We start from the raw sequence: 27086 nt of genomic DNA on the forward strand, positions 1-27086 counted from the left end.
AGAATTTAAGACCGCCAAAGAGAGCTCCAACATCTACTTGGGATCTCAACTTTGTCCTGGAGAAGCTTACACTGCCGCCCTTTGAACCAGCTTTTTCAACTGATCTAAAATTTCTTTCATGGAAAACTGCCCTACTACTAGCAATAACCTCAGCTAGAAGAGTCTGAGCTACAGGCACTAATGGCAGTGGAACCTTTCCTCATTTTTCATCAAGACAGAGTTTCTCTATGAACTAATCCTTCCTTTATACCAAAGGTGGTATCCAGTGTGGTCCTAAACCAAACCATTCACTTTCCCACCTTCTTCTCAAATCCCCAGAACAAAGGAGAAAGACTCTTGCACTCTTTGGACATTCACAGGCAATTACGTTACTACTTGGATAAAACTAAGGCTTTCAGAAAAACTGACCAGCTCTTTGTAGCCTATGCTACAGGATCACAAAGAAAAGCTATCTCAAAACAGACCATTTCTAAATGGATAGGACATTGCATACATTTCTGTTACACACATCATGGGAAACCAGTACCTGCTAACATTAGGTCCCACTCCACCAGGGCTACAGCTACGTCAGCAGCCTTTCTCGGGGGGGTGCCAACCAAGGATATTCTGGAAGCTGCTACTTGGAGTTCAGCGCACACCTTCACCAAACACTATCACTTACCTCTTTACTCTAAGACTATAGCTGGTTTTGCCACTGCAGTTTTGCAGGGCCTACTAGCCTCTTCTAACCCTGTTTGATTCCACCTCCCATCCTTAGCTTTGGGATTCAATCCAAGTGTGATGACTGCATCAGGGTAACACGATGAACATGGTACAGTTTTGTACCTACCATAAATGTAGATGTTCGAGTGTTCACCCTGCTGCAGTCCACGTTACACTCCCTCCATCCCCTCTGAACTAGCTGAACTTATCTCTACCACTTTATCCTATACTACCTCTGTGGTGTATTTGCTTGTACCTAAGGGTTTTGCTTTATTTTTACATAGCCATATGTATTTATATATATATACACACACATATATATATATATATATATATATATATATATATATATATATATTTGCCTACCTTTTGTGGGGCACCTGACATCTGGGGTAAGAAAAACTGAAGAAAATGGTGTCAGATGCCTCTTATATACCCTTGATGCACTGACGTCAGGGAAGAAGCGACAGCAACCGACGCCGGACCAAGACTTTGGAATTCGGGCCGACTGCGGGACTGCCTGACGGCAGGATAACCCAAGTGTGATGACTGCAGCAGGGTGAATACTCGAACATCTACATTTATGGTAGGTACAAAACTGTACTTTTTCTTTATCTTTCTGTCTACATTAGCAGTTGCACAACTGATGAGTTGATAGGCCAGATAATTTGTATTCTGAGGTAAAGTTCCTGTATTCTTATGTAAATAGTAAATTGTTGCAATATCTGGCCAAGTAAAGTCTGATGTTTTTTTTGTTTCACTGTTGTAGTCATTACATTTGGGTAATCTGCTGGCAGGTTGCCCTCATCCTGCCTGTTTAACAAAGTCTTGGGTCCTGCATCGGTTGCTGTCCCTTCTTCCATGACATCAGGTTGTCAGGATATAAAACATGCAGCCAACGCCATTACATCAGTCTTTCTTGTCGTGCGGTGCCCGAAGCAGAAGCAGTTCACAAGTGCCAGTTGTCCGACTCCTGAAATTTTCGTTTTCGAGTTTCAGAACCAAAGTCTTCAACTAAAGCTAAGTACCCCGTTGGGGAAACTTTTCTTGCTCCTTACCGATGTCAGTAAAAGTTAATAATTGCATTACTTGTGTAAAGCAAATACCGCATAAAGATTTTCATTCACTGTATTCTTTGCCTAGGCCCTGACCACAACATACTTTGATGTCGGTTTTGTGCTTTATATAATCAGCGCACTATCCGTCATTGGTATATTTTCGCCTCTAAATATTTCGGTTCTCAGTTTAATTATCCAGAAATATCATCAGTTAGCCATTTGACTACCGAGATTCTGAAAAAATGCAAAGATAAAGACAGAGACAGGCTGCCGAGGTCCAAAACTGCCGATGACACTTCTCCTAAGCCAGTCGCCAGTTCGCCGGTACTCAGTGAGGTACTTTTGCAGCCCCTGATACCCGCTATTTCTGATTCGCAGCCATCTACTGAGACCCATTCGGAGTCCGGTATGCCATGAGATGCTTCAATTATGGAACCCGCGGATGTCTCTACCTTGGATGGGGATGCAGGCACCAGCTTCTGAGGATGTATTCAGGCCTATGAACTTGCATATTAAACCGACACCTCCTTCTTTACTTAGGCCTAAATCTCGATCCATTCCTAAAAAAAATGACGCCCAGGCCACATGCTCAGGTCTCTAGGCCTAAAAAACAAATGATAAGAATGACTGAAGATCTACTAACCCTAATCAGGGGTAGCCAACCCCCCCCCTTCTAAAAGGCCTAGGACTGAAGTTGAGTATGAATCTTCTGATCAGGATTCTGTTGTTTCTAATTCTTCTGATGATCTGGATTTGCCCTTAACTACATATGAAGATTCTGATGCAGAGGACTCCATTCCCTCTGCTTCCCCTCCTGAGGATTTTTCTTGTGGGAAAACCTTACATACTCTAAGGGAGCATTTCCACTGGGAAAGCCAGGATTTTTCTGATTCAAAAAAGAGGCTTAGGGATTTCCTTCTCCTACCTCAGCATAGGCCTTTAGCTATTCCTGCTGTACTAGACATTGTTGATGATGCTTTTTTGGAATCTAGTTTGGCCCCTGATTCCCTGCCTCCTGCTCCCAGAAAACCTGACAGATACTACAGGGTCCCTGAGTCCCACAATTTCCTTTTTAAAAATCCTATTGCAGATCCAGAGACTATTTCACAGGGGCCCAAGGGCATTAAGGCTTCTACTGCTAAAAATCCTGCTAAAAATCCTACCCCTTCTGATAGAGACACCAGGGCGCTGGATAGATGGGGAAAGAAGGTTTACACTTCTGCAACCTTGGCCATTAGGGCTTTAAACTGCCAGTTTCATATGTTAAAGTATCAGCAACATGTTATTGGACTGCTTAAACAGAAAATGATGATTCCTGACTGTGTGGAAAATAAAGAATTACAGGATTTAATGCATTCTGCTGAACAAGTTGGAAAACATACTTTGCAGTGTGGTTTTGATTCATTAGAGGCCTCTTGCAGGGTTGCTGTTACTGGGTCTGTGCTCAGAATGCATGGTTGGCTTAAGGAGCAATCTTTGCCTGATCATGTTAAAGCTAAATTGTTGGATACTCCTTTAAATCAGGATTGCCTGTTTGGCAACAAGGCTGAGGATGTTCTTAAAAAGATGGAAGATAAAGCTAAATCTATGCAAACTGTTATTACAAGTTCAGCCTCCTAGATTTAGTAGGCACTGGCCCTCTATGAATTGGTCCTTTCCAGCCCCTTCCAGGTCTTTTCAAGCCAAACCCAGACACAACAAAACCCCATTCTGCTATAAGCACCATGGAAAACCTATCCCCCAGGGGATCAGACCTGACTCTACCAGGGCTGCATCTACCTCTACAGCCTTTCTCAGAGGCGTCCCTACCAGGGACAATCCTAGAAGCTGCTACCTGGAGTTCTGTACATACTTTCACCAAGAATTATCATTTGCCAATTTTCTCTAAATCCAGAGCTGGCTTTACCACTGCAGTCTTGCAGGGCCTTCTAGCTGGCCCCAATGCTATCTAAATTCATTCTTCCACCATAGCTTTGGGAATCTACCCAAATGTAATGACTGAAACAGTAAAACACGAAGAACATAGTAAATGTAGATGTTCAACTGTATTCACTGTTGCAGTCCTGGTTACCCTCCCTCCATCCCCCTAACTTCTTTTGACTATATACCTCTGCTTTCCTTTACTATGCTTAAAAGCCTTTTTGGTGTATTTGCTTTTTTGTTGGAGGTATATCTTTGTACTTTTATATTTAATTGCTCCCCATTAGGGGGGCACCTAACATCTGGGGCAAGAAAAACTGATGTAATGGCGTCGGCTGCATGTTTTATACCCTTGATGACCTGACGTCATGGAAGAAGGGGCAGTAACCGACGCAGGACCCAAGACTTTGTTAATCAGGCCGACTGAGGGCGACCTGCAAGCAGATAACCCAAATGTAATGACTGCAACAGTGAATACACTTGAACATGTACTTTTATGGTAATTGTGCACAACTGTACTTTGTCACTTCTCATTTTTAAACCAGTTTCTTGTTTGAATATCACCAGAGATATTGACAGATTAGCAGTTAGTTTGTATGTTAACCAATTTTTTTATATTTCATACTAGGTAAGTGATTGGTGGGAAGAATATGTTTATCTCAGAGGTCGTGGTCCTATTATGGTGAACAGTAATTATTATGGAATGGTAAGATTATTTTAGTTGCAGACTTTGTGTGTGTGTGTGTGCGTGTGTGTGTGCGTGTGTGTGTGTGTGTCCCAGACCACCTTAAAATGAATGGAGTTAACGGAACTTGATAACCTCAGATTACAGCTGGGGTTTAATTTGTAGTGCTAATATTCACTGTCTGCTTTCAGTTTCTACATATCTGTTATTTTTTTCTACTGCCAGTAATTTTAAATACATTTTAGCATGTTTTTAGCTATTCCATTTTGGGTATAACAGAATGATCTTCCTGTACACTCTGAAATTATTTCCTGTCATACAAGTTTTTCCTGTTTTAAGTTTCAATTCTCACATTACATTCACACTGTGTATTTTATTACTTCCAAACCTTTCTACCTTTCCCAAAGAGATTACATTTGGCCTTCTCTGTGATCTTTCTCATGTAACTGGAAGGAAAACTCAAGTCTGTTCTCCCTTAGCCTATCCCCTAACACATTGGGTCTGTTCAGCGTAATGGCATTTAACTAACCCATTAGGCAGCTCTAGTGGAAAGTCATTGATGCCTACCACCTTACTGACAGGAAGATTTATTGGATAGTGGTGATGTCCAAGAAGTCATTTTCTCCATAGGGTAAGCCTTTTTTATAGTCCAGTTTAGGAAAAAAATCAGTTTGAGACACACAATTACTCTGTATTTTGTCATTTTTAGTAGTATCTTTTAATCTGTGTGCCTTCATTGCATAGTTCTTTAATAGAGATCCAAAGTGATTCCCACTCTCCACCTCTAAGGCATCCTACCTGATGGCTCTATTGCCTGCACCCAATTAGCCTGTTTGTTCCATGAGACAGGAACTGAGCATGCTGAGGCAAAGTGGGAGCCCTACAGTCCATTAATTTCTGCCCAATAAGCCCTGTTGGCTCATCTGTTCCCTTGGTGGCAAAAGTTGGTGATAGGGAGTTGTCAGCTAGCCATTTCCTTGGAGTGGCATGGTCAAAAAGGGAGGTTTTTTTACTCCAATGCATGCCTTCTTGTCCCCGACTGAGCACAATGTGAGCCAACTTAGCCAGTATAGATGGGCATGCACCCAGCCACTGGCATGCGTCTCTGATGTCACAAGCCTTGCAGCCTGTCTTTTCCTAAGGTTGAGCAAGATGATATTGGCTACTTAAGCACATACTCTCCCACCTGATCCCTCATATTTCTGTGCTGTTAATCAAACACAGGTTGTCTGAGCTGTAGTCAGCATCTTCTCTGTGTGCACCATGGGACTGGGATGAGATTCTAAATAATTGTAATGTAGTTGTTAACTAGATAAACTAGCTTTTATCAAACTCTTTTTCACCCATGATGTGGGCCACAAGTACATGGGTAAATGCAGTATATATGGAGTCATAAATATGACATACATTAGACTTGGAGCTGTGAAGTAGAAACTTTAGCCACTGAAACCCCGTACTCACTATGAGATGCATCCAACTGGGATCAGATAGCAATAATTGTTTGGACATTCCTGAATGATTCCTTGAACTTGCAGAAATTGCCAACACACAAGCCAAGTAAAAACTAAGTAATTGCTGACACAGATCCCCAGAGTCTCCAGTGGGTCTATATTACAAGATTGAAACTTTAGGTACTTGAATACCTAAAGTTCGATCTGTAAATGTCGAAAGTTGAAAACCACCAACAGCCACTTCCACAAATTTTTCGTCAGGGAAAAAATTTGCTTGGCTGTTATGCGGAGTTTGCCCTTTTCTCCAATGTAGAGCGATCTTGGAGTTGGTATATTTACTTAGGGGGGTGTGGGGGGCACAGCCCCCCACATTGAGTGGTCCCCCACTTTATTTGGGTTTAAAAGTTTGTTTTGTTTAATACAGCCAAGCAAATTCTTTACCTGTGTGGAAGTGGCAGTTCACGGTTTTTAGGTTTTGATATTTGGAGATTGAGCTTTAGGTATTCAAGTCCCTGAAGTTTTGATCTTGTAATATAGACCCCATCTCCAGTATAAGAGATTTAAGGTTTTACATCCTGCCCCCCCCCCACTCTAGCTGAGTATACATCTTTTAATGTTGGTATATCTCTGAGCAAATGAGTATCATCAGCCCCCATTTCTTGCTTATTTTATACATTTCATAATACAGTCACAAAGAGATATTGTGTGGATTGACGTTATTGTCCTTACTACAGCTGTTCCAATGCTGGTAACTGGTGTTATCTTTTAAAACCAAAAATTCCTAAGTAACAAGTCATATAAACAGGCATCAATTTTGCTGTAAGCAATATTTATTTCGTTTAAAGATACTCTACTATATTTTCCCATGTCACTCAAAATATCCGTCATCTTTCCTATATATATTATGTTGTCCATCATAACTATCCCTCCACCTTTGTCCGGACTCATCACTCTTAAGTTTAATAGAATTTTGAGCCTCCATTTATAGTTTGGGATGAATTTTAAGAGAATGAACTGTATCAATTGCATTTCTACTGATTTTTTACTATATTTTAATCATATATAGGCATCAATTATTTCAAATGGTTTCATTACTAATTCATTCATTACTTGCTATGAATTAATTTATATAATTTGAATTTGTATATATGGAGGGATTAGAAATGTTCAGTGTAACTTTTGAAGAAGTCTCAGGGTCAGGGAGATAAAAAACACGATGATACAGTTAAGCGTTTTAAGTCGTATGTTAGAGTATATTTTCACTTTTCCTTGTTTCTGGTCATTAACGTTCTGGATTGCTATGGCCATTTGACTTTTTGGTGGCCTGTTTTGGTGCCTTTGCAGTTCCTTTCTTGGTTTTATTGAGTTGGTTAACTTGGCATTGTTGTGCCCTTGGCACTGTATTTTTCGGGGGTTTTTTTTGGTTTTTTTTTTTAGTATTATCTTTTTATTATGAGTGGTGATACACAGTAGACTTTTTCCATCAGTATTGTTATTAGTTTTCATTCCCTAACAGCTCACACTTTCTGTTCTAAGACCTATATTTTATTATCCAGAAAACTGCATGATGGTGAACAGTGTTCTTTAGAGAATATTTTTAGAGGGAAAGGGCTCTGGTCATTTGGGCCAGACCAGTGATCTGGAGTAGTAACTTTTATTTCACTACAAAATAGTTGTGTTTTACATGTAAGTATAGTTAAACCACGAAGACTTTTTATTGGATATAGAAATTTGGCATAACAAACGGAGAATAATTAATGTTTTTAACTACAGCTTCAGACAGAAGGAAACAGTTATGGGATAAAGCTGAAATGTGGTTATGTACAGAATACACTGTGATGTGGGGGTCAATATCAGTTTGTTTGAGTTGGAGAAAAAAGGGAAAAAGAACAGTTAGATAATGCAGATGATTAGATTTTGCAAGGCCTTAATGAATAAATAAAAAAAAAAATAGATTCTACTGAGCCTGAATATTCTACTTATTTATGCAGGAATTTATGTATTAGAGTTCGTGATGCCTTTGTTAATAGTGAGGTAATTGAATGCAAAGGGAAATGGCGACAAATGTTTTCTCATGTCATAAGAGTTTAGTAGTAAATTTGAAGAGAAAAACATGAGTGGGATGTCCCTGGGTTATTTAAATACAGGGAACATTTATATGAGACATATGTGGTATCAGTTGATTTAACCAGGGCTTGGCAAGATCATGAAGCCTAATGGTTTGCTTATAAAATTGGATGGGAGGTTGGTATTGTCCCAAAGGGAAAATGCAGGAGATAGATGAATAAGGCATGTTAATGCAAGAATATAATCAAGCCATTTTAGAAGAGAAAGAGTTAAAAGAATTAAGAAAGTATAGTGGGCAGAAGACACGTGTGTGGTCAAATCATTTAACGTGTCGGAAAGCAGGTAGGATGTACAAAATATTAGCAGTTGAGGTTAAAGTAACGATCACAGTCACATGGCTAGTCTAGAACTGGCTGTTGGATGTTGTATGAGCCACATTAGTGATATTATGTAACATGTTCAGAACTTTTTCATTAAAAATTTAGTATAAGATAATAACAATATAGAAGTACATATTGATATGTGGAACATAAAGTGGCAAGAATTGGATCAACCTTTTATTTGAGTTAAAATTAGCTTTAAAACATGCATTTGTTAATTCTTCCCCAGGAAAAGACATTATTCCTATTTTATTATAACAATTTGGAAGTTTGGCAATATGGGAAACTGTTAATGGTGTTTAATGATTGGGTCACATGTGGAGTATCCACTTCCCTTTGCACTCACTTCTGTGACTTTGTGCTAAAGCTGATATTAAAAGGCCAGGCAAAATATGTTTGGTCTTTTAGGGACCAATTTTGTGGCTGAAGTATGATTTCAGAATTATGTATACATGATAAAAAAGAGAATGTAGACTCAAATAGGGGGAATTACAAAGTGTTACTGATGGTTTAGGAATATCTGGAGTATTTTGGTTAGTAAAAAGTATATAACACAACTTCATGTAGGAAGTGAAGTCAAGCAATCCTGGAAACTGGATTTCATAAAGACATGTGATTGTATATTCTTTGGTTTATTATTGCAGATATTAGAGGAATTAGGGTATAGCAAGAGAGTAATATAACAGAAGTTTATGATCATTCATGTTTTCTACCACTAGTGGCCATACTAGAAGAGTCATATCTTTGAAATGTGGAATTTGGCATGGCTGTCCTCCAAGTATGTTATGGTTTGGACTGAGCGTGTATTTTCTTGTATGTAATATAAAACAGTTTATTTGGCATCATAGTACACATTTACAGTGATTTCTGATGTATTTAGTTGATATAATTTTTATATGTGGACAATGCAGAGAGATTCAAATAGATCACGGTAGTGGTACAAGGTGAATTAATGAAGTTGACAGTGAGAATCAGTGTGGGTGAAAGTGGGAGTTGGATATTATGGCATTATAGGAGTGGGTTTCTATTCCAAAAAGTTTTTAATTTTAGGAATTGGTTTTGTGGATGAAATGGTAGTTAAAAGTCAGATGATGTTTTGGTTAAGTTGCAAGCTAAGTGTTTCCGGTGTTGTATGAAAAAAAAAACATTCATGTTATTAAAAGCTATATTTTTCCATTAGATATGTATTTAGCAGGGGTGTGGTTTCTTCTTTTCTAGAAAAACTCAAAACAGCTATGATGTAGTTTTTTTTTCTGGAATATAGTAGTAAATTAAACTCCATAAAATATGACATTGTATCAGAATGGGAAAAATGGTAGATTAAGAATGCTAAATGCAGTCCTACGTTATTATCCAATTTTCTTAAATGCTTTTGTGAAAGTCAACAACGATATTTTTAAGCCAATATTAAGGAGTGTGTTTTGGGGAGTTATAACCGAAATGTACAAATGCTGTCTCAAGCGGCAATTTATTTATTTATTTGTTGACAGTTCATCACTGGGAAAGTCCGACTGCGGTACAAGCCCATTTTTAGCTGAGGCCCAGGGAGAAAAGCTCCAAATTATTACAAAACATTTTAAGAACAATAATTACATAATCTTCAAAAATAAAACATCTGCATATTAAATAATTATAACAAATTAGATACAATATAAAAACAGCAGTTAAGAATCTATACAAGGTATATGACAGTCATTTAATATTAAAGACATTTTAGACATTTTTTAGAGAAATTAAAGGTAAGTTAGTGTGATACAAACAGGAATTGCAATGGGTCACAGTGAAGTATACATTTCCAAATCAATGGCATGCGTGTCAAAGATGACACATGCCACAACGTTTTTGGTGACATGCCAGCAATCACCAACACCCGAGCTACCAAAGAGACTGCTTTTTCATTTGTTGCTCATGTGAAGTGCACTGAATTGTTTAATGCCAGGAGCCTTTGACACGCCAAACCCAAAAGGTTCGCCATCACTGCAATAGTATGTGAGGGAAAAACAGGCTTATGCTATATTTAGAGTGAATGTCAGGGAAGAGAATTTACATGGCAGTGAGGAAATAAGTGAAAAGGAGAGAATAAGGAGGTAAAAGGAATGAAAAGATACTTGTTCATATTTAATGACATAGTTTATCCTGGTTTTGATCTGATGAAGTCTAGATCTTTCTGGACGAAAGTGCTCATCCTTGGATTTTTTGTCTGAGGTTAATAAAGTGGATTCTGCATTCTACAACTGTGTGGTGATTTGCAGCCTGCAATACTTTGAGTGGGTTCAATTCAGCTACTTCTTCTGGATTTTGTGTTTATCTGCTTCAGTTTGTGCTTTGTGACTTTTTTATCCTGGTTTTGAGTAAGAACAGAGCCAGATTTTAGCTAGGAAGTCTTTTTCAGAATGGTTTTGAAAGATGGGAGAGAGGGTATAGACCTGATGGATACAGCTAAGGAGTACCAGGCATGATTTATCAACAGATTTGTTGTATTATGGGATTAAGGAGGAAAAGGTTTATTCAGGTGGTATATTATATTCTGGAAAATTTGTATAATGAGATGCACAAAAGTATATACAATAAGTCATGGAATGTACAAAAATGTGTTCTTAAACAAATTCTGTAATACAGTTATTATATAATGTCGCTGCTTTGCTTGTTTATTAAAATAAAATTCATTAAGACCTTGTAGTACCTCAGGTAGATGTAAAAGATCCCATGGCACTTAAGCATTTTGGGCCTCAGTTTAACAACTTGTCTGACTGATGACACAATTTGGAGTGCAGTGCAATTTTTATGTTGCACTGCAGTGTCATGAGCTGTTTTTAACATGTAACTTACATTCTACAACTATTGTTGGACATGTTTGCTTTTAATGCACAGATCTGTGAGCTCACTTAAATCTCATTTTACAGGGATCTACCTACAGAGTTTATTCTTCCATTTTTGTCATTTTCACTCCGTAAAGCCAAATACTTTGTTGCCAACTTTGATTTTGATTTAGAAATGTATACTTCATTGTTGTGTTTCCTATAATTCTGTGTATAATTAGAATTTAGTTTTTCTGCATATTAATGTATGCTGTCATTTTGTATTTTTTTTATATCCTATATTTGCCTTTGGCTTAGCTTAGGACTGAAAACAGTCATTAGACCAGCCTACATATCCAGATAACAATTAGAACATTAGTAAATGAAACAGTGAATAAATTAAGTAATTATTAATGTATTTATTTATTTATTTTTCATTTGTTAACTAGGTAAGTACACTGGTTCATGCACCCATTTAAATCTCACCCTGGACCCATTTGGCAACAAAAACAAATAAAAATGGTATGCAATGAGTATGAAAAATAACTGAAATAAACAACCAAGGTTATAGTAATGCAGTCAACAAAGTGTTTCTGCACTGCAGTGACTTTTATGAAATTAAAAAAAAATTGTGTTGGGAAAGATGGTAAAATAAAGTATTAGAAAATTATGAATAGTTTTGCAGAGAGAAATAATGGATACATTAGTAATCAGAAAAGACATGTCATTGTAGTGATTATTTCATTAACGGTATGAACAATATATCCATTCATTTAAACAAAGTGTTACAGCTTTAGACTAAGAGCAAGGTGGTGGGGTGGACTGATGGACTGGAATTGCTGTTGCTTGTTCCCTATTTTAGCAAAAGTCAGAGTAAGACTCCTGATATGTATGCTACTACAACAACAGTATTTCATAGCATGGCCAGATGTTCTCTCTACACATGTATGAACATTGTGGATGTGTGTAGTGTGTTACTGCATGCTTGCCATTCTGGACGCAAGACGTTTCTCCCCTTCAGAGGTGCCATTCCTTTGAAAAAAAAGCAGCACTGTATCTAGCCACCCTAAGAGGTCTCTGTCTTCTATTGTAATCTTTAAAAGATTCAGTTAGGGAAGAGATTGAGGCTCAGCAGTAGAGGTCAGGGTGTTAAGATGTAAAAAAATAAAATAATAATAAATGTATTAAATTTGTTTAATCAGAAATAGATTAAACAGACAGCAACATGTTGGAGAGAGAGAAAAAGACAAGGCACTGTGAAAATGTAGGGGGGAGAAAACAAGAAATAGTGTGGCCAACAGTAACTTTCTTTTTGTTCTTTTAGGACTTCCTATATATTATCCCAACTCACATACAAGCAGCTCGTGCAGGCAATGCAGTCCATGCGGTTCTGCTATACAGAGCAGAGTTGGATCGCCAGGATATCAAACCAGTAAGTTAAGGACTTCTAAATTGCATATTTGCTAACACTTTTCTTAGGCATTTGTTCCTTTCTCTTGATGAAGTTCTTTAGCTTTCGCAGCATTATCCTACAAGCATTCATTTACAAAAGTGTAAGACTGGACATCAGTGTTGCATGTTATTATCAGCAAATTGTCACTGAAATGGAGAACTGCTGTATAATTGAAAATTGGATAGAGAAATTGCATACAAAAGAATGCATGGTATATAAATAATTGAATGCAGTAAGTCTGTGATGTCAAGTTAATCCAAATAAAGATTATTAGCACTTCTAAACATTTTTGGAAGGGGGAACATTACACTTATGTGCCCTTATTGTGTGGTGGCTGTACTCCAATGATGATTGCGAACTAAATATATTAACTCCAGGTTTGCACTATATTGGAGAGAGAGAAAGTGCTTCATTTCCATCAGAATCAAGTATTCCTACAGCTCAGTGTAATTCTTCACATGTTGAATAAATCATTTGAAAAAGTAGTCCCCGTAAGCTTACTGAGTATCATAGCACTCAGAATCTTCTGAATTCACCGCATGGATTTAGACAAGGCCAGAACACCCTCATCACAATTCCCTTCCAATCACCAGTTACTCTAACATAGAAAAAGGAGCACTTACTGGAGCTCATTTCATGGACTTCCACAATACTTTTTATTCTGCTTACTATCCCATATTACTGTGGCAGCTGAAGAATCATGGCATCAGGACTCCGGTTTTCAAGTGATCTTGCAGCTACCTGGGTAACTAGTCCAATAAGTCTGCTTAAGGGATGCAGTCTACTTCTTTTAACTTAATTAGCTGAGTTCTACAGCTGTCAGTTTCAGGATTTGCAATTTAATCCATCTTTTTAAACAGGGGCTTCATCACTGACGCTTGGGAGACTTGCCTCTTGCACACCTAAATTTGTTGTCACCAGGTCTGAAATGTTTCCAGAGACAGTTAAAGTAAAAATGTGCCATGATCTCACCACTCTGTCCTTCTAGCTTCTCTCAAAGCAATGAACAATAAAGGTAAGCAAAACTATTCTGTATAGGCAATACCTCCATAGCTCAACTAAAGTTGGCTATTCTTTCACTCTGTGCCACTGGCCCTGAGAATGTACACACTTTTAAGTACCTTGGTATGGTACTTAACTGCCATGTTTTCATTTTCCATGTTGATTAAAGCAAATATGTTTTCTTTGCTTAAAAAGTACTGCCGGGCCGCTGTGTTTTATTTTCTTATTCCAAACATGGCTATACTACAGCCATCTTTGAACACAATCTCTTTTTCATCAAGGCAGAGTGTTTCCCTCTTTAGCATCTATGTCCACCCTCATACTTGCTATTATCTTTTATGAATCAGTTTTACGAACTGCCCCTTGATAAACCCATTCTGTAACTACAGTAAAGTTTATAAAACTGTGAAACTAATAAAAACTGTAAAAAATAAAAATTCTGAAAAATAAAAATAGTTGGCTCCAGATATGCACACCACTAGCTGCGAATAAGAAGTTTAATGAAAACAAATAGTATTTAGCGCTTTCATCTCATAACAAGTGAGATTTCACCTTTATGCTCATTAGCAGAAATCCAAACCAATGCACTAGACAGCAACTGCTGGATGGATCATCCTTTTTTAACACCTTTATTGAATTATCATTTAAAAATATAGGCAAACCATACAGTTATATAAAAGAAAACAAACAATATTAACATGTTGCCAGTTACACATATTATACATCACATATGTTCTTTTATATAACTTCCATCAGTCCAACATTACATAAATTGCTCACTTCCTGCCTTCCCTTAAACCTCACTCATCCTCCAGATCATTATTCTGCATGTATTGTTCCCATAATTTCCATTTCTTTCTGTGTAATTTGCTCGTACCCTTTTCTAAAGACCCTGCAGTTTGTTTAGACTTTAATTCCCATTTTGTAGTAATTGCTTTCTCTGCAGTCACAGAATTAAACTTACCAAGGTCTTACCATGTCTACGCAACTAGGATCCTGTGTCCCAGGCCAAAAGAATCCTTTTTTTATAGTTCTAGTTCTGACAGTTCATTATACTCTCAGACGATATGTTCCCAGTTACTTCTTTCTTCCCCATCAAACCTCTAGCATTTGCCATCTACCTGAAGAAAAATTCTTTGGAGTTAGTTTGAGGTATAAAAATACCCATCAAACACTTCTCAGGAAAAATCTTAAATCTTCAAGACTTTGTTGCATATGTGGGAGCCATACATGTCTCCTTCCATTGTTGTCTTGTAAATTGCTTTTCCAGCCTCTTGTCCCAATCTTTTCTAATCTCATCTGATTGATTCCTGTGGTTATTGTTCAGTATTCCGTAAGTTCTACCAATTGTCCATTTTTTAACAGCAGCTTCTGTTCTAGCTTCAACTAAAAGCTCTACCAGAGCACGTCTTTCACTTAGGATCCCCCTATCCCTTTTTCTTTACCTATACTCTCTCAGCCCCTCTCTAGCCTACAGTCCAAATGTCTTCTTTGCGTCTTCCCATTGTTTTACATTTCCCCTATCTAATTATTTGCTACCAATACTTTGGTTCCTTTCCCATTTTACTCCAGTAAATTCCAGCCTCCTCTTTCCTATTCTGTGTATCCTTAATTGCAGTCATTCCAATCAGCAAAATCTCCTTTCTGTATTGTTGTGCTTGCTTGGTTCACAGAATACTTTATGCTACTTAATGGCTATATTGTTCTATATGGCTGTTGTCATTCTCCTTAAGGATCTGCATCCAAAATTCTACTGTCTCCTTATTTCTTGAATTCCCTCCCCCATTTCATCATCATCCCTTTTCACTTTGAATTATAGTTTTCTGCTTGTGTTATGTATGTATGTGAGCCTTAACTCTCTAGCTCTAAAATATTCTTTCAAATCAGTTAATCTTAAACCACCGTGTTCTATTGGAAGGATTAGCTTATCCCACTTGACCTTTGTCCTCTTCACCTTCCAGATAAATTCCTTCAGCTATTTTTTAATTATTGTGCACAACTTATCCTTTGGTTGATGAAACATGCATGCCTGTATATAAAATTATGGAGACTAAAAACATTTTCATTGCTTCTATCTTGCTATCCATATCCATAAACAAAAGGCTCTAGTTTCGGTATTATCTTTTGTTTAGTCTCTTCCCACATATCATTAGCTGCCATAACAGAAGCCTTTTAATCCATACTCCTAAATGGTTCATTTTATTGTGTCCCCATAAATATGGATATTGATGAACCAATTCATGTGTGGGTACAGAATTTACAGCTATAGCCTTTATTTTGTCTTGATTCATTTTATATCTGGAAAAGACCTTAAACTGTCACAAAATGTTATACAACACTGAGATGTCCTTTTCTTGTTTTATCAGATGTAAAATAATATCGTCTACAAATAAAACCATCTTTTCTTTCTGGGTGGGATCATCTTAAGAAAAATAAAACATTATAGGAGATCATGCTGGAGAAAAGTCTGACCGAATCTTAAAGCATGCTCTTATCCAGTGTCTGCTTGTGCAAATACAGTATGTTACATAACAGTAACTCCTGAGCACAGTAAGCTAACTTAAAGGGGGGATTCAGACTTACAGTACTTAACTTCTAACTTTCTTTACCTACTTATAAGCTCATATATCAACTCAGCACCTCCATATTACGGTCCTCAAAATCAGGGCTTAACAGTAGCTTTGCTGTTAAACAGGAGGAGAGAGACAATAAAATCCACAAACTCTTACAAATGCATTAGTTGAGTACACATTTGATTAATTAGAAATACATAAAGCCACTGAAATCAAATAAGCACACAGTAATCAATGATAAGCAAAAATAGTTGTTCTAACCATTGCCAGCAGCATTGCATTTCAGCAAACATAAGAACATGTTGTCAAATAACACAGTAAAATCATCAAGTAAAGAAAATTGCAACAGTTATAATTGTATAAAGTGAAGAGATTCAGTGCTGTAATGGTACTATTCAAGATTTAAAGAGCATTTTCACTTTAAAAGTGTAAAGGGTAAGAGCATTTTCACTTTAAAAGTGTAAAGGGTAAGAACTAACACTGTGTATCTTAACTGCCCTGGACCTAATATTGTGGCACAGTTATGTGACTGAGTGAGTGTAACTGTCACAAACAGGAAGTTGAAGGCTAAATAATGAGTTCAGAGGGCAAGAAGAACTACAGTGTCCCTGTAGGCACTGAAGGGACAGCACATGCTTTAATCAAGAACCATTTTCCAAGCTTTGATAATGTCTGTCTTGTAGGATCCCTCTGACATTTGAACCAGTGCCAGGACTTATGCCTAGGACCCAGGCCACTGCAAGTGTAGATAAGACTCCTATCCATCTTTGGATGCATGTTTCTAATGTACTTCACAACTTCAGGTCATATAGGCTTTCATTCAATTCCAGCCACATTTCTATAGTGCTGTCTTACTGGTAGTGCTGTTCATTGCTGTATGTTAAGGGGGCAGGATTGGCTGCACTGAAGTGCTGCCCGCTGTCAGTAAAGCATGATCAAAGTGCTGGGATTCGTTTCAGCTTCAGTGGCTGATACTGCATCTGCTGAAATGACTATGCTTAGTAGCTTAACTGTAGCATGGAGTTTGTAAGAACGGCCTGCTACAGCTCAAAACTTTGGAGGTCCTTGACCTTTTCTTTATCCCTCAATTTTGGGTTGAGGGAGGTGCTAGTGCGGAGCCTGCCTAGGGGGCCAAATGAACTGTTAGTGGTGATCGCAACAACATCAGACATTGTTCTTGCACTAATAGCAGCCCTAATGAGCATACAGTAACAATAAATGCTAACTCCATTGGCCTTGCATAGAAAAGTCACTCAAAAAACTCCCAATTTATATTTTTTCCTTCTTTCTTTTTCTGTAAAAGATGGGCATCATGAAAATGCTTGGTGACATAGTTCGTCCTTATCTGTATTGAAAACAGCCCCCCTACACATACACACACCAGTACATACACACAAACAAGTGCACATACACATAGCAATACAGACAAACACACATACTTGCACACAAATCAGAATATTTTTTCTTTGTGAAATAGATTTTCCTTGTATTGATGATGCAAAGAAATGTGGCCTATAACTTCTTCCTCAGGGCATCATTCCTTTGAGGAAATTCTTTGACTAGGAGAGTCCTCCTTACTTTTTCTTAAAATACTGTTGCGGCATCTGATGTCCACAAGTTATCCAATTGCTGCACATTATCAGCAGATATTCTGACGACTACTTAGTACCACCCACATATGATTGTCCTATCCCAAAAGCACAGAGTAGATTTGTAGATGTTCATTGACCTGTCAGATTTTCTCTAGTATCCCTGACATACCTCACAACCTCTTAGAACAAGAAATCTAGACAAAGCCATAAATAATGGTGGAACAAAGGCCGAACAACAGGGACACTTTTAAATATCGCTCTTACAAACTTAGAAAGTTGATAGAATAATAGGTTTTGCATTGACATGAAATTTCTGAATGGTATGAAGTGTGGAACTCAAATGTCTGTCATTTTCTGACTTCACTCTTCAGTGATTTGCCAATAATGTCAGAAAACCACAATTTTATGAGAAACAGAACAAAAATATGAGGTAAAACTTGAACATTCTGGAAAAATCTGGACAGTTGAGAGGTATGAATTCTCTGAGAGCCTGAAGCCAGAATTACAAATATTAAAATTCTGAGTTCAGCAAAATAAAGACACTTAAACTCCCCAGAACACTGCAGGCATTTAGATTGTTTCCGAAAAGACCTGAAACTGTGCTAATCTGACCTAGCCTGCATTGACTAATCTGTTTTTTTTTCTCAGAATAACTACGTACTAAGAGTTTATCATAATACAATCTTGTGTGAACAAGACACTTTTTCTACTCAGTTAGAAATTTCATGCATCAGCTCTGTCATTTGTGTATAACACAAATCTGTTCCCTTGTGAAACTTGGAAATTAAGCTTCTTCCAAATGTAAGTGATAAGAAGGAAACTAGATTGTGAGGCTTGTGCCATGCTCTGAATTGACTGCAAGCATTAGTGGTTGATTTTTTTAAAGGAAACTCAGCTTTAGTCATCTGCTGACAAGCAGAACTACTCTTCCTGAAGGCATAACACTTTTAAAGGCTAATGTGCTACTATCAGATTCTGCATTATTTAGCAAGTTCATACCAAGCTTTCTTGCTGACATGCATCAGTCATATGACCCCCCCCCCCCGATACTCAGCTAGTCAAGTTTAACAGTGCAAGGTTCAGCTCACACTTATTTTTTTTTCTTCTCCCCATAGCATTACTGTCAAAGTCCAGAGGTAATCCCGTTGTATGACCATCATAACACGGATGGGCTATACAGTAACTTACAGCACATTTATTGCCATCTCCTTTGCTGACATTATTAATCTGTGCTATATACTAACACCTTCTATGATCTCTGGTAAAATTTAGATATAGTACATCCACCTGTAGCACCATATTAAAACTTTATCCCCATTGCCATTCTTCTAATGTCAGTAAATAACTGGAGAATGTGGTTTTCAACCAACATACTAAATATTTCAGTGCCTAGAATTTTCTTAATTCACAATGTGGTTTTGGATGGTGACACTGAACCTTCACTGTCGTCCAGCTTCCTTCTAACCCTAATTACTCAAATATGGAGAAAGGAGGTCTTACAGTAGCCACTTTTGTAGACATCAGTAATTCTTTTAATTGGGCATTGAATTCCTTTCTTAATGTGGAGCTTAAAGCCAAGGGAACAGATTCTTCAGCCACAAAATGTTTTCATTGTTTCTTAGAAAACTATATCATCTGCATAAAAGTGCACTGACTTTCTCTTGTAACTTGCTTATAGGGGATACTTCTTGGATGATATTTCTAAACAAGACCTTTTATCTTGCACATGGAAAATATTACACATAATACAGATGATGACAGTTCACCAAAGAGTTCATCACATCCACACTCAAGAAAAATCCCTGTAACCTACTCTTCTGGCCAGAAGCCAAACAGTGACATCTCCACAGAGCTCCAAAATCATAACTTGCTTAGGTTTGCAGACTGCATTTTACTGATAAAATCCATTGCAACTTACCAGTCCATGCAGCACAAACTGCATTAAAGTTTCTCAAAGTCAACCTCCTGGCAATATATTATTAAACTCTTCTTGAGTATGTCTAAAACTAATGTGATGCTTTTTCCACGACTAAATAAACTAGCTTCCTGCCCCCCCAATTTTTGCTAAAATGTGGTAATGGAAATGACATACCAAGTGCCAGTCAACAAAAATACTTTGGCCTAATGCTACATCCCATACGCAGCTTCTCTCGCTGTATCGAAAATATTATCACTAAGGTTCTAACCCAGCTTAAACTTTGCTACTGAAGTTCACATCAGCTGCTTCCTATAGCCCTGCTAGCCATTGCCAAAAGCATACTCATACTAAAACTGGAATAGGTTTTCCTACTGCTCTGCCTACGGTTGACCTAAAGTACCTAGAAGTTACAGTCCATTGAAAACAAAATATTCATATTTGATCTGCTGGCAGATAAGAATGTGGTTCACTGTGACTTGTTACAACAGGTGATTTGTCTTCCTGTGACTTGGAGTTGCATCTTGTCAAGCTACACGCTACAGCAGTCTGTTAAGATCCTTGAAATTGGTCACTGCCCTTCATTAAAAAGACTGCATCTAAATAGAGCTGTAACTTACTCCCTAAGAAGCTCATAAGATGCAAGTCTGACACTCTAGATCCAGGGTTCAGCGATGGAGTAGGTTAAAGAACCTTCTCAGATGTTCTTTGCATTTCACTGTTGCAGTCATTACATTTGGGTTATCTGCCAGCAGGTAGCCCTCAGCCAGCCTGAATATCAAAGTCTTGGAACCCTGCGTCGGATGCTGTCTCTTCTTCCTTGACGTCAGGTCGTCAGGGGTATAAAACATGCAGCTGACACCATTACATTAGTTTTTCTTGCCGTGCGGTGCCCGAAGCAGAAGCAGTTTGCAAGTGCCGGTCAACCGACTCCTGACATTTTCATTTTTGAGTTTCAGAACTGAAGTCTTCAAAAAAGCTAAGTACCCTGTTGGGGATCCCTTTTCTTGTTCTAAACTGATGTCAGTAAAAGTTAACAATTGTATTACCTGTGGCAGCCCAGATGGCTTAGTGGTTAAGTGCAATAACTGTATTGTACAGGCTCATGGGTTCAAGACCTGCAAAGGCTATTTATTTACCAACCCCAAATGGTTGACCAGATCTACCCCCAAATCAGTGGACAGAGGCTCAACAGCAGGTTCTCTCTCTCTTCTAAGTATCAGGGATATTCAACCTGTCCCAGCAGAAGAAAGGGGACAAGGTTTTTACTCAAGACTTTTCCTGGTAGCCAGAAAAGACAGCTCCTGGCATCCTATCCTGGACCTCTCTATTCTAAACACCTTTTTGGTAATCCCAAAATTCAGAATGCTATCACTTCAACTGCTTCCTATGCTAGACAAAGATGCCTGGTTGGCAACCTTCAACTTAAAGGAAGCTTACCTTCACATTTCAATAAGGGAATCTTGCAGGAAATACCTATGCTTCAGAGCAGGCTCCATGCACTATCAGTTCTCTGCACTTCCCTTTGGCTTATCTACTGTACACAGGGTATTCACAAAGTGCCTAGCTCCAGTCATTGCATTTTGAATGCAAAGAAATATTCAAATATACCCATACCTGGATGATTGTCTAATTCAAGCAGAACGCCAGGACATGCTACTAAAACATCTGGCATTTGTAAAGAAACCTCTAAACTTACTGGGGTACACCATAAAGGAAAAGAAATCTCATTTAGTACCCTGCCAACAAATTGTATTCCTGGGAGCAAGCTTGAACACAACTTCCCAGATGGCTTACCTCATGCCAGAGAAACAAGTTTATTTGACAGCCTACTTCAAACTACTGGTCACAAAGACCCAGCTATCTGCAAGGAAAATCCTGCAAGCCCTGGGGTTCATGGCCTCTTGCATTCTACTGATTCCATATGCAAGACTGCATATGAGGAAACTACATTGGTATCTAAAAGGCTTATGGTGTCAACATTCTCAGGACCTGGAATCAATGATTCCTATCATTCTTTGTATAAAGACAGAGTTTCTTTGGTGGACAGAGGCCTGCTACCTCAACAAGGGGCTCCCATTCACTCTACACCCTGCTGCCCAAACCCTAACAACAGATGCATCAGACTGTGCATGGGGGGCTCACTTGGCAGGGCAGTGCATTCAGGGAAAATGGAACCCGAGTCAGATGCGCCTGCATATCAATCAAAAAGAAATGTTGGCTGTACAGAATTCCCTGACAGCCTTCAAAGACCACGTTCTTCTGGGTCAATTATTGGTAAAGACAGACAACACCACTTTTATGTGGTACATAAACAAGCATGGGGGAACCCACTCTGCAGACTAGCCATGGCTATGTGGAACACAGCCTTGAGCTACCAAGTGCACCTACAAGCTCATTTCCTGCCAGGCAAGCTAATTTCCCTGGCAGACCTAAGCAGAAATCTCATGGACCCACACGAGTGGAAACTGGATCCAAAGATATTCAACCGTTTGAGAAACAAATGGGGGAATCCAGAGATAGACCTGTTTGCCTCCCCTCAGAACTACCAACTGGACAAATTCTGCACAAGGACTTCCCACAGTCAAGCTTGGAAAATGGATGCCCTGTCCTTCACCTGGGAAAACCTCTTGCTTTATGCCTTTGCCCCTCTGCCTCTCCTCTCGAAAGTTTTGCTAAAGATCAAATAGGACAGACCAAGGACAATACTGATTGCACCAGACTGGCCATGCCAGCACTGGTACCCCCTCTGCTGGAACCATGGCACCTGCTTTAGACCCCTTTCCTGCTGTCCCAGCAGGAGGACCAGATTCTGCACCCTCAGCTTCAAATTCTGAACCTTGCAGCCTGGCTAATTCCTTGAGCTGTCCAGTAGCATCCCTCAGTAAACAGGTGCTAGATGTCATTCTGGAGGCAAGGAGGCCTAGTACTAGAAAATCCTATGCTGAAAAGTGGAAAAGATACTGTTCCTGGAGCCAGACTCAGAGGATGGGCACAACGGTGCCCAGCTTACTGCATTTTCTTCAGTACTTAACAGAGATGCTCCACAAGGGCCTTTCCTTCTCGTCAAGTAAAATTCATGCCTCTGCCATTTCAGCACATTATAATACTGAACCACCCCTCCTATCTCACCCCCTGCTAAAGCAATTCCTCAGAGGGGCCAAAAATGTAAGACCACCCAGTGGAGCCCCTACTCCAGCCTGGGACCTTAACTTTGTATTGGAAAAGCTCACACTACCTCCTTTTGAGCCAGCTGTAACTGCAGAGTTGAAATTCCTTTCTTGGAAAACAACATTCCTTCTAGCCATCACTTCAGCAAGAAGAGTATCTGAATTACAGGCCCTCATGGCAGCTGACAGGGTGTCACTTAGGACCAGTCCTTCCTTTATGCCCAAGTTGGTGTCTAGTGTGGCCCTTAATCAGTCCATTCATTTGCCTACTTTTTCCCTAATCCACAGAACAAAGGAGAATGAATACTGTACTCTTTGGACATGCACAGACAACTTAGATTTTATTTGGACAGGACTAAGCCTCTCATAAAATTTGAACAGCTACTAATTGGCTTTGCTGCAGGGGCAGAGGGGAAGGCCATCTCAAAGCATACCATATATAAGCGGATAGCCCATTGCATTCATTTCTGTTATAAGCACCATTGAAAACCTACCCCGCGGGATAAGATCACATTCCATCAGGGTTGCATCTACCTCTACAGCCTTTCTCAGAGGTGTCCCTACCAGGGACATCATAGAAGTGCTACCTGGAGCTCTGTACATACCTTCACCAAGCATTACCACATGCCTATATTTTCTAATTCCAGAGCTGGTTTTACAACTGCAGTCTTGCAGGGCTAAATAGCTGGTCCTAATGCTCTCTAACTTCCTCCTTCCTTCCTTCCTTAGCTTTGGGAATCAACCCAAATGTAATGACTGCAATAGTGAATACACTCGAACATCTACATTTATGGTAAGTTTACACAACTGTACTATATGTTCCCAGCTGTATGAAATAACCTTCACAGTAAAGTAAAGTCTAATCAAACTGTAAAATCTTTCGAAACTGCATTTTCAATCTTTTATGCAAAGAGATTGACTGTAATTGTTTTCTTGAGTTAGGTTAACAAACTGTAATTATAAGTAATCCTTTATTGTTCACATATTGTATTAAAGAACTGCTTATGCAATTATCAGTTACCTAATATTAGCTAGCAATACATTGTCATTTTGTGTTATTAATGTATTTAAGAATGTTCCAACATTCATCATCATCATCTTCTTTCGGCTGTTCCCATTAGGGGTCGCCACAGCAGATCACCTGTTTCCATTTCTTCCTGTTCTCTGCATCTTGCTCTATCACACCAACCACCTGCATGTCCTCCCTCACCGCATCCATAAATCTTATCTTAGGCCTTCCTCTTTTCCTGTTACCTGGTAGCTTCATCCTTAGCATCTTTTTCCCAATATACTCACCATCCCTCCTCAGCACATGTCCAAACCAATGTAATCGTGCCTCTCTGGCTTTGTCTCCAAACCTTCCAACCTGGACTGACCCTCTAATATACTTATTCCTAATCCTGTCCACCCTCATCACACCCAGTGCAAATCTTAACATCTTTAATTCTGCCACATCCAGCTCAAACTCCTGCCTTTTTTGTCACTGTCTCCAACCCATATAACATAGCTGGTCTCACTACCCTCTTGTAGACCTTCCCTTTCACTCTTACAGGTACTCATCTGTCACAAATCACTCCTGTCACTCTACTCCGCCCACTCCATCCTACCTGTACTCTCTTCTTCACCTCTCTTCCACACTCACCGTTGCTGTGAGCTATTGACCCCAAGTATTTAAACTCATCCACCTTTGCCACCTCTACTCCTTGCATCCTCACCATTCCTCTATCCTCCCTCTCATTCACACACATATATTCTGTCTTAGTCCTGCTGACCTTCATTCCTCTTCTCGCTAGAGCATATCTCCTTCTCTCCAGGGTATTCTCCACCTGTTCCCTACTCTCACTATAGATCACAATGTCATCTGCAAACATCATAGCACACGGGGACTCCTGTCTGATCACCTATCCATCACCATTGCAAATAAGAAAGGGCTCAGAGCTGATCTAACATTGCTTATGCTAATTATTTATTTTGTTAATAATCGATGTTGTGACTGAAAAGGGTCAGTAAACTAGTAACCTATCTGGGTCTATATTACTTCATTGAAAGCTAATTCCATCGAATGTCTGTGTATCGAACAAAATACATTGAACTTCCACTTCAGCGAATGTTTACTTCAACAGATTGTTTAACCAGGGCAAGGAAGGAGTTGGCCATCATCGGAAATTTGCCATATTTCCCACTGTAGTGAGATCTCGGAGTTGGTATATATAGTTGGGGGGGGGGTGGACTTGAAATTCTGTGTTGTGTGTGATGTTTAGAATTCTGGCCAAGTCCTTACTTTCCCTGAATGAATAATTAGTTGAAGTGAATGTTCTATATAGTTTCTTCGATGAACGGAGAGTCAATGGAATTAGTTTTCTATGAAGTAGTATCGACCCCACGTATCCAGTTAAATTAAAATAAAGAATTAGCAAGGATCTCAGAGGAAACAAAATGGAGTGTGTTGTCTTCCTGTGGCACTGCACATGGGACTAGTTTTTAAATTCCTTGGGAGAGCAGTGGACACATCTCTGTCTCTCTCTTTCTGTCTCTGTCTTTTAACACTTTTGATGACAGTAGTCAAAACAACCTTTTCGCTATACTTCTATAGATGTTACTGGATGACAAAATACCTTACCAAAGGGGAAGAGAGTAAGATTTTCAGGTTTTATTGAAAGCAAAGTGTCTCTGTAGTCTTTATGGAAGTATATAACATTCTTGTAGTTTATAACTGTCATCAGTGGAATCCAAAATATTAACCTCTTTATTTTTCTAAACTCTGCATTACCCACCTCTCTCCCTTTAAAAAAATCTCTGATCAGGTTATCTAGATACTAACTTCCTGAAGATCCCCAACTTCTCTCTAAACTCCATCTACAGAGACTTTACTTGCATTGCTAGTTACCTGGAATAAAATTCACCAAAACGGTCTGCTGTCTTCCAGACTTGATTACATTTAGCTTCCTAGCTGTAGTGATGATGTACTTCTTATATCTGTTGATTTTAATCTGCTTTCTGCAGAAAAGCTTACGATCATGTTATGAAGTCTGCTAGACCTCTCTACTCTTCAGCTTGGTCTGGATGGTGACCTTTGTTACTGCACCTCTCCTTTTGCCTGCCCACTGACTTTCTTCTTATCTGCAGATAATCCCAGGAGCTTGTCTGTTTTACATTCCCTCACATGGTTATTTATTTATGTTGCAGAATGTTATAACTGCTTACTAATTTTCTGTGTTTGGGTTTTTATTGCAGAATAACCTTTACTGTAGTTCTTCATGCCTTTGTTTCTAGATTAGTAAGCTTTTGACTTGCATTGTCTTGTGTTTTTTGCATTATTTCTCTTCTATATTATAGAAGTTCATTATTTTTTGTTTTTCATAACTAGGTTCTGGCTGACAAAGTTCTCTTGTGCTCCAGTTTGATCACCAGTTTAAAATATTTAAGGTTTTGCCTTTTATATAGTCTGCACATCTTCTCTCTGTCTTTGTGGGTTTTTGCCGGGTGCTTTTCTTTCATAGCATATCCTAATGATATGCTGTAGGTGAATTGATGAATTTCTAAACTGTAGGTGTGCATGACATGAATGCATGCTTGTCCATATGGGGGCTTACTGTGATGGGGTGGTGCCCAGGATTAGTTTCTCTGTATTGCAGACTTTGAGTACTGGGATAGACTACAGACTAGCCATGACCCTGAAGTGGATTAAGCAGGCAATGAGAAAATTAATGATTGTCTCTTTCTCTGACTCAAGAAAGGCCTCCAAAAACATATTTCTTCTGGTTTGAGCCAACTCTGACTTCTTTTTGATGATGGATGCCTAGAATTCTACAAAGGGAATCACCACCTTAAGTGTTCTAGAAATGTCCATTAGATTGGGCTACTGGCATTTCTTCATTTACAGAAAGATGTAGATGCCCTTCATCTGCATCTCTGGTACGAGTCCTGCTGCTATTCCTAAGGGAAATAGCCTGAAGTGGAAATGTAGGTTTTCTGTCTGAACCTGCAGAAAGCAAATATGAAGGCTGCAAACACTAAAATGTGTCAGCACATTATGAATCCACTGTGGCCAGCCTCATCTCCCAGGGAAGTAACTGCAGGAGGGACAGAACTGCAAGTTAATCATCTTGAGCCTCTTCAACTTGACAAACCTTTGCTCAAATCTAGATTTGACCACCATTCATCTCTCATGACAACAGAAAATAATCTGGAATATAAGTTACTCTTGCAAAGGAGAATGGAACTGCTTTGACCACCCCCTTCCTTACTAGTGACTTCATGGGGGGATGACCTGAGATCCAGAGCCATGGTTCCTGCGGAGTTCACCTGCATATGGTTTTA

The 27086-nt window shown here is 38.9% G+C and overlaps 1 protein-coding gene across 1 annotated transcript in view; it reads left to right on the forward strand.

The window, feature by feature from the left end:
• The window catches only part of CPT1A (carnitine palmitoyltransferase 1A), an 849468-nt gene that overhangs the window by 355685 nt on the left and 466697 nt on the right, over positions 1–27086 (forward strand). Inside the window, exons 7-8 of the mRNA XM_044067299.1 lie at positions 4309–4386; positions 12386–12493. Of these exons, the coding sequence (XP_043923234.1) occupies positions 4309–4386; positions 12386–12493 (186 nt within the window). The remainder of the gene's footprint in view (positions 1–4308; positions 4387–12385; positions 12494–27086) is intronic.

The sequence above is a fragment of the Protopterus annectens genome, chromosome 3.part1 (assembly GCF_019279795.1).
Source record: "Protopterus annectens isolate FY-2018-M chromosome 3.part1, PAN1.0, whole genome shotgun sequence".
In the NCBI taxonomy this organism is placed as follows: Eukaryota; Metazoa; Chordata; order Ceratodontiformes; family Protopteridae; genus Protopterus; species Protopterus annectens.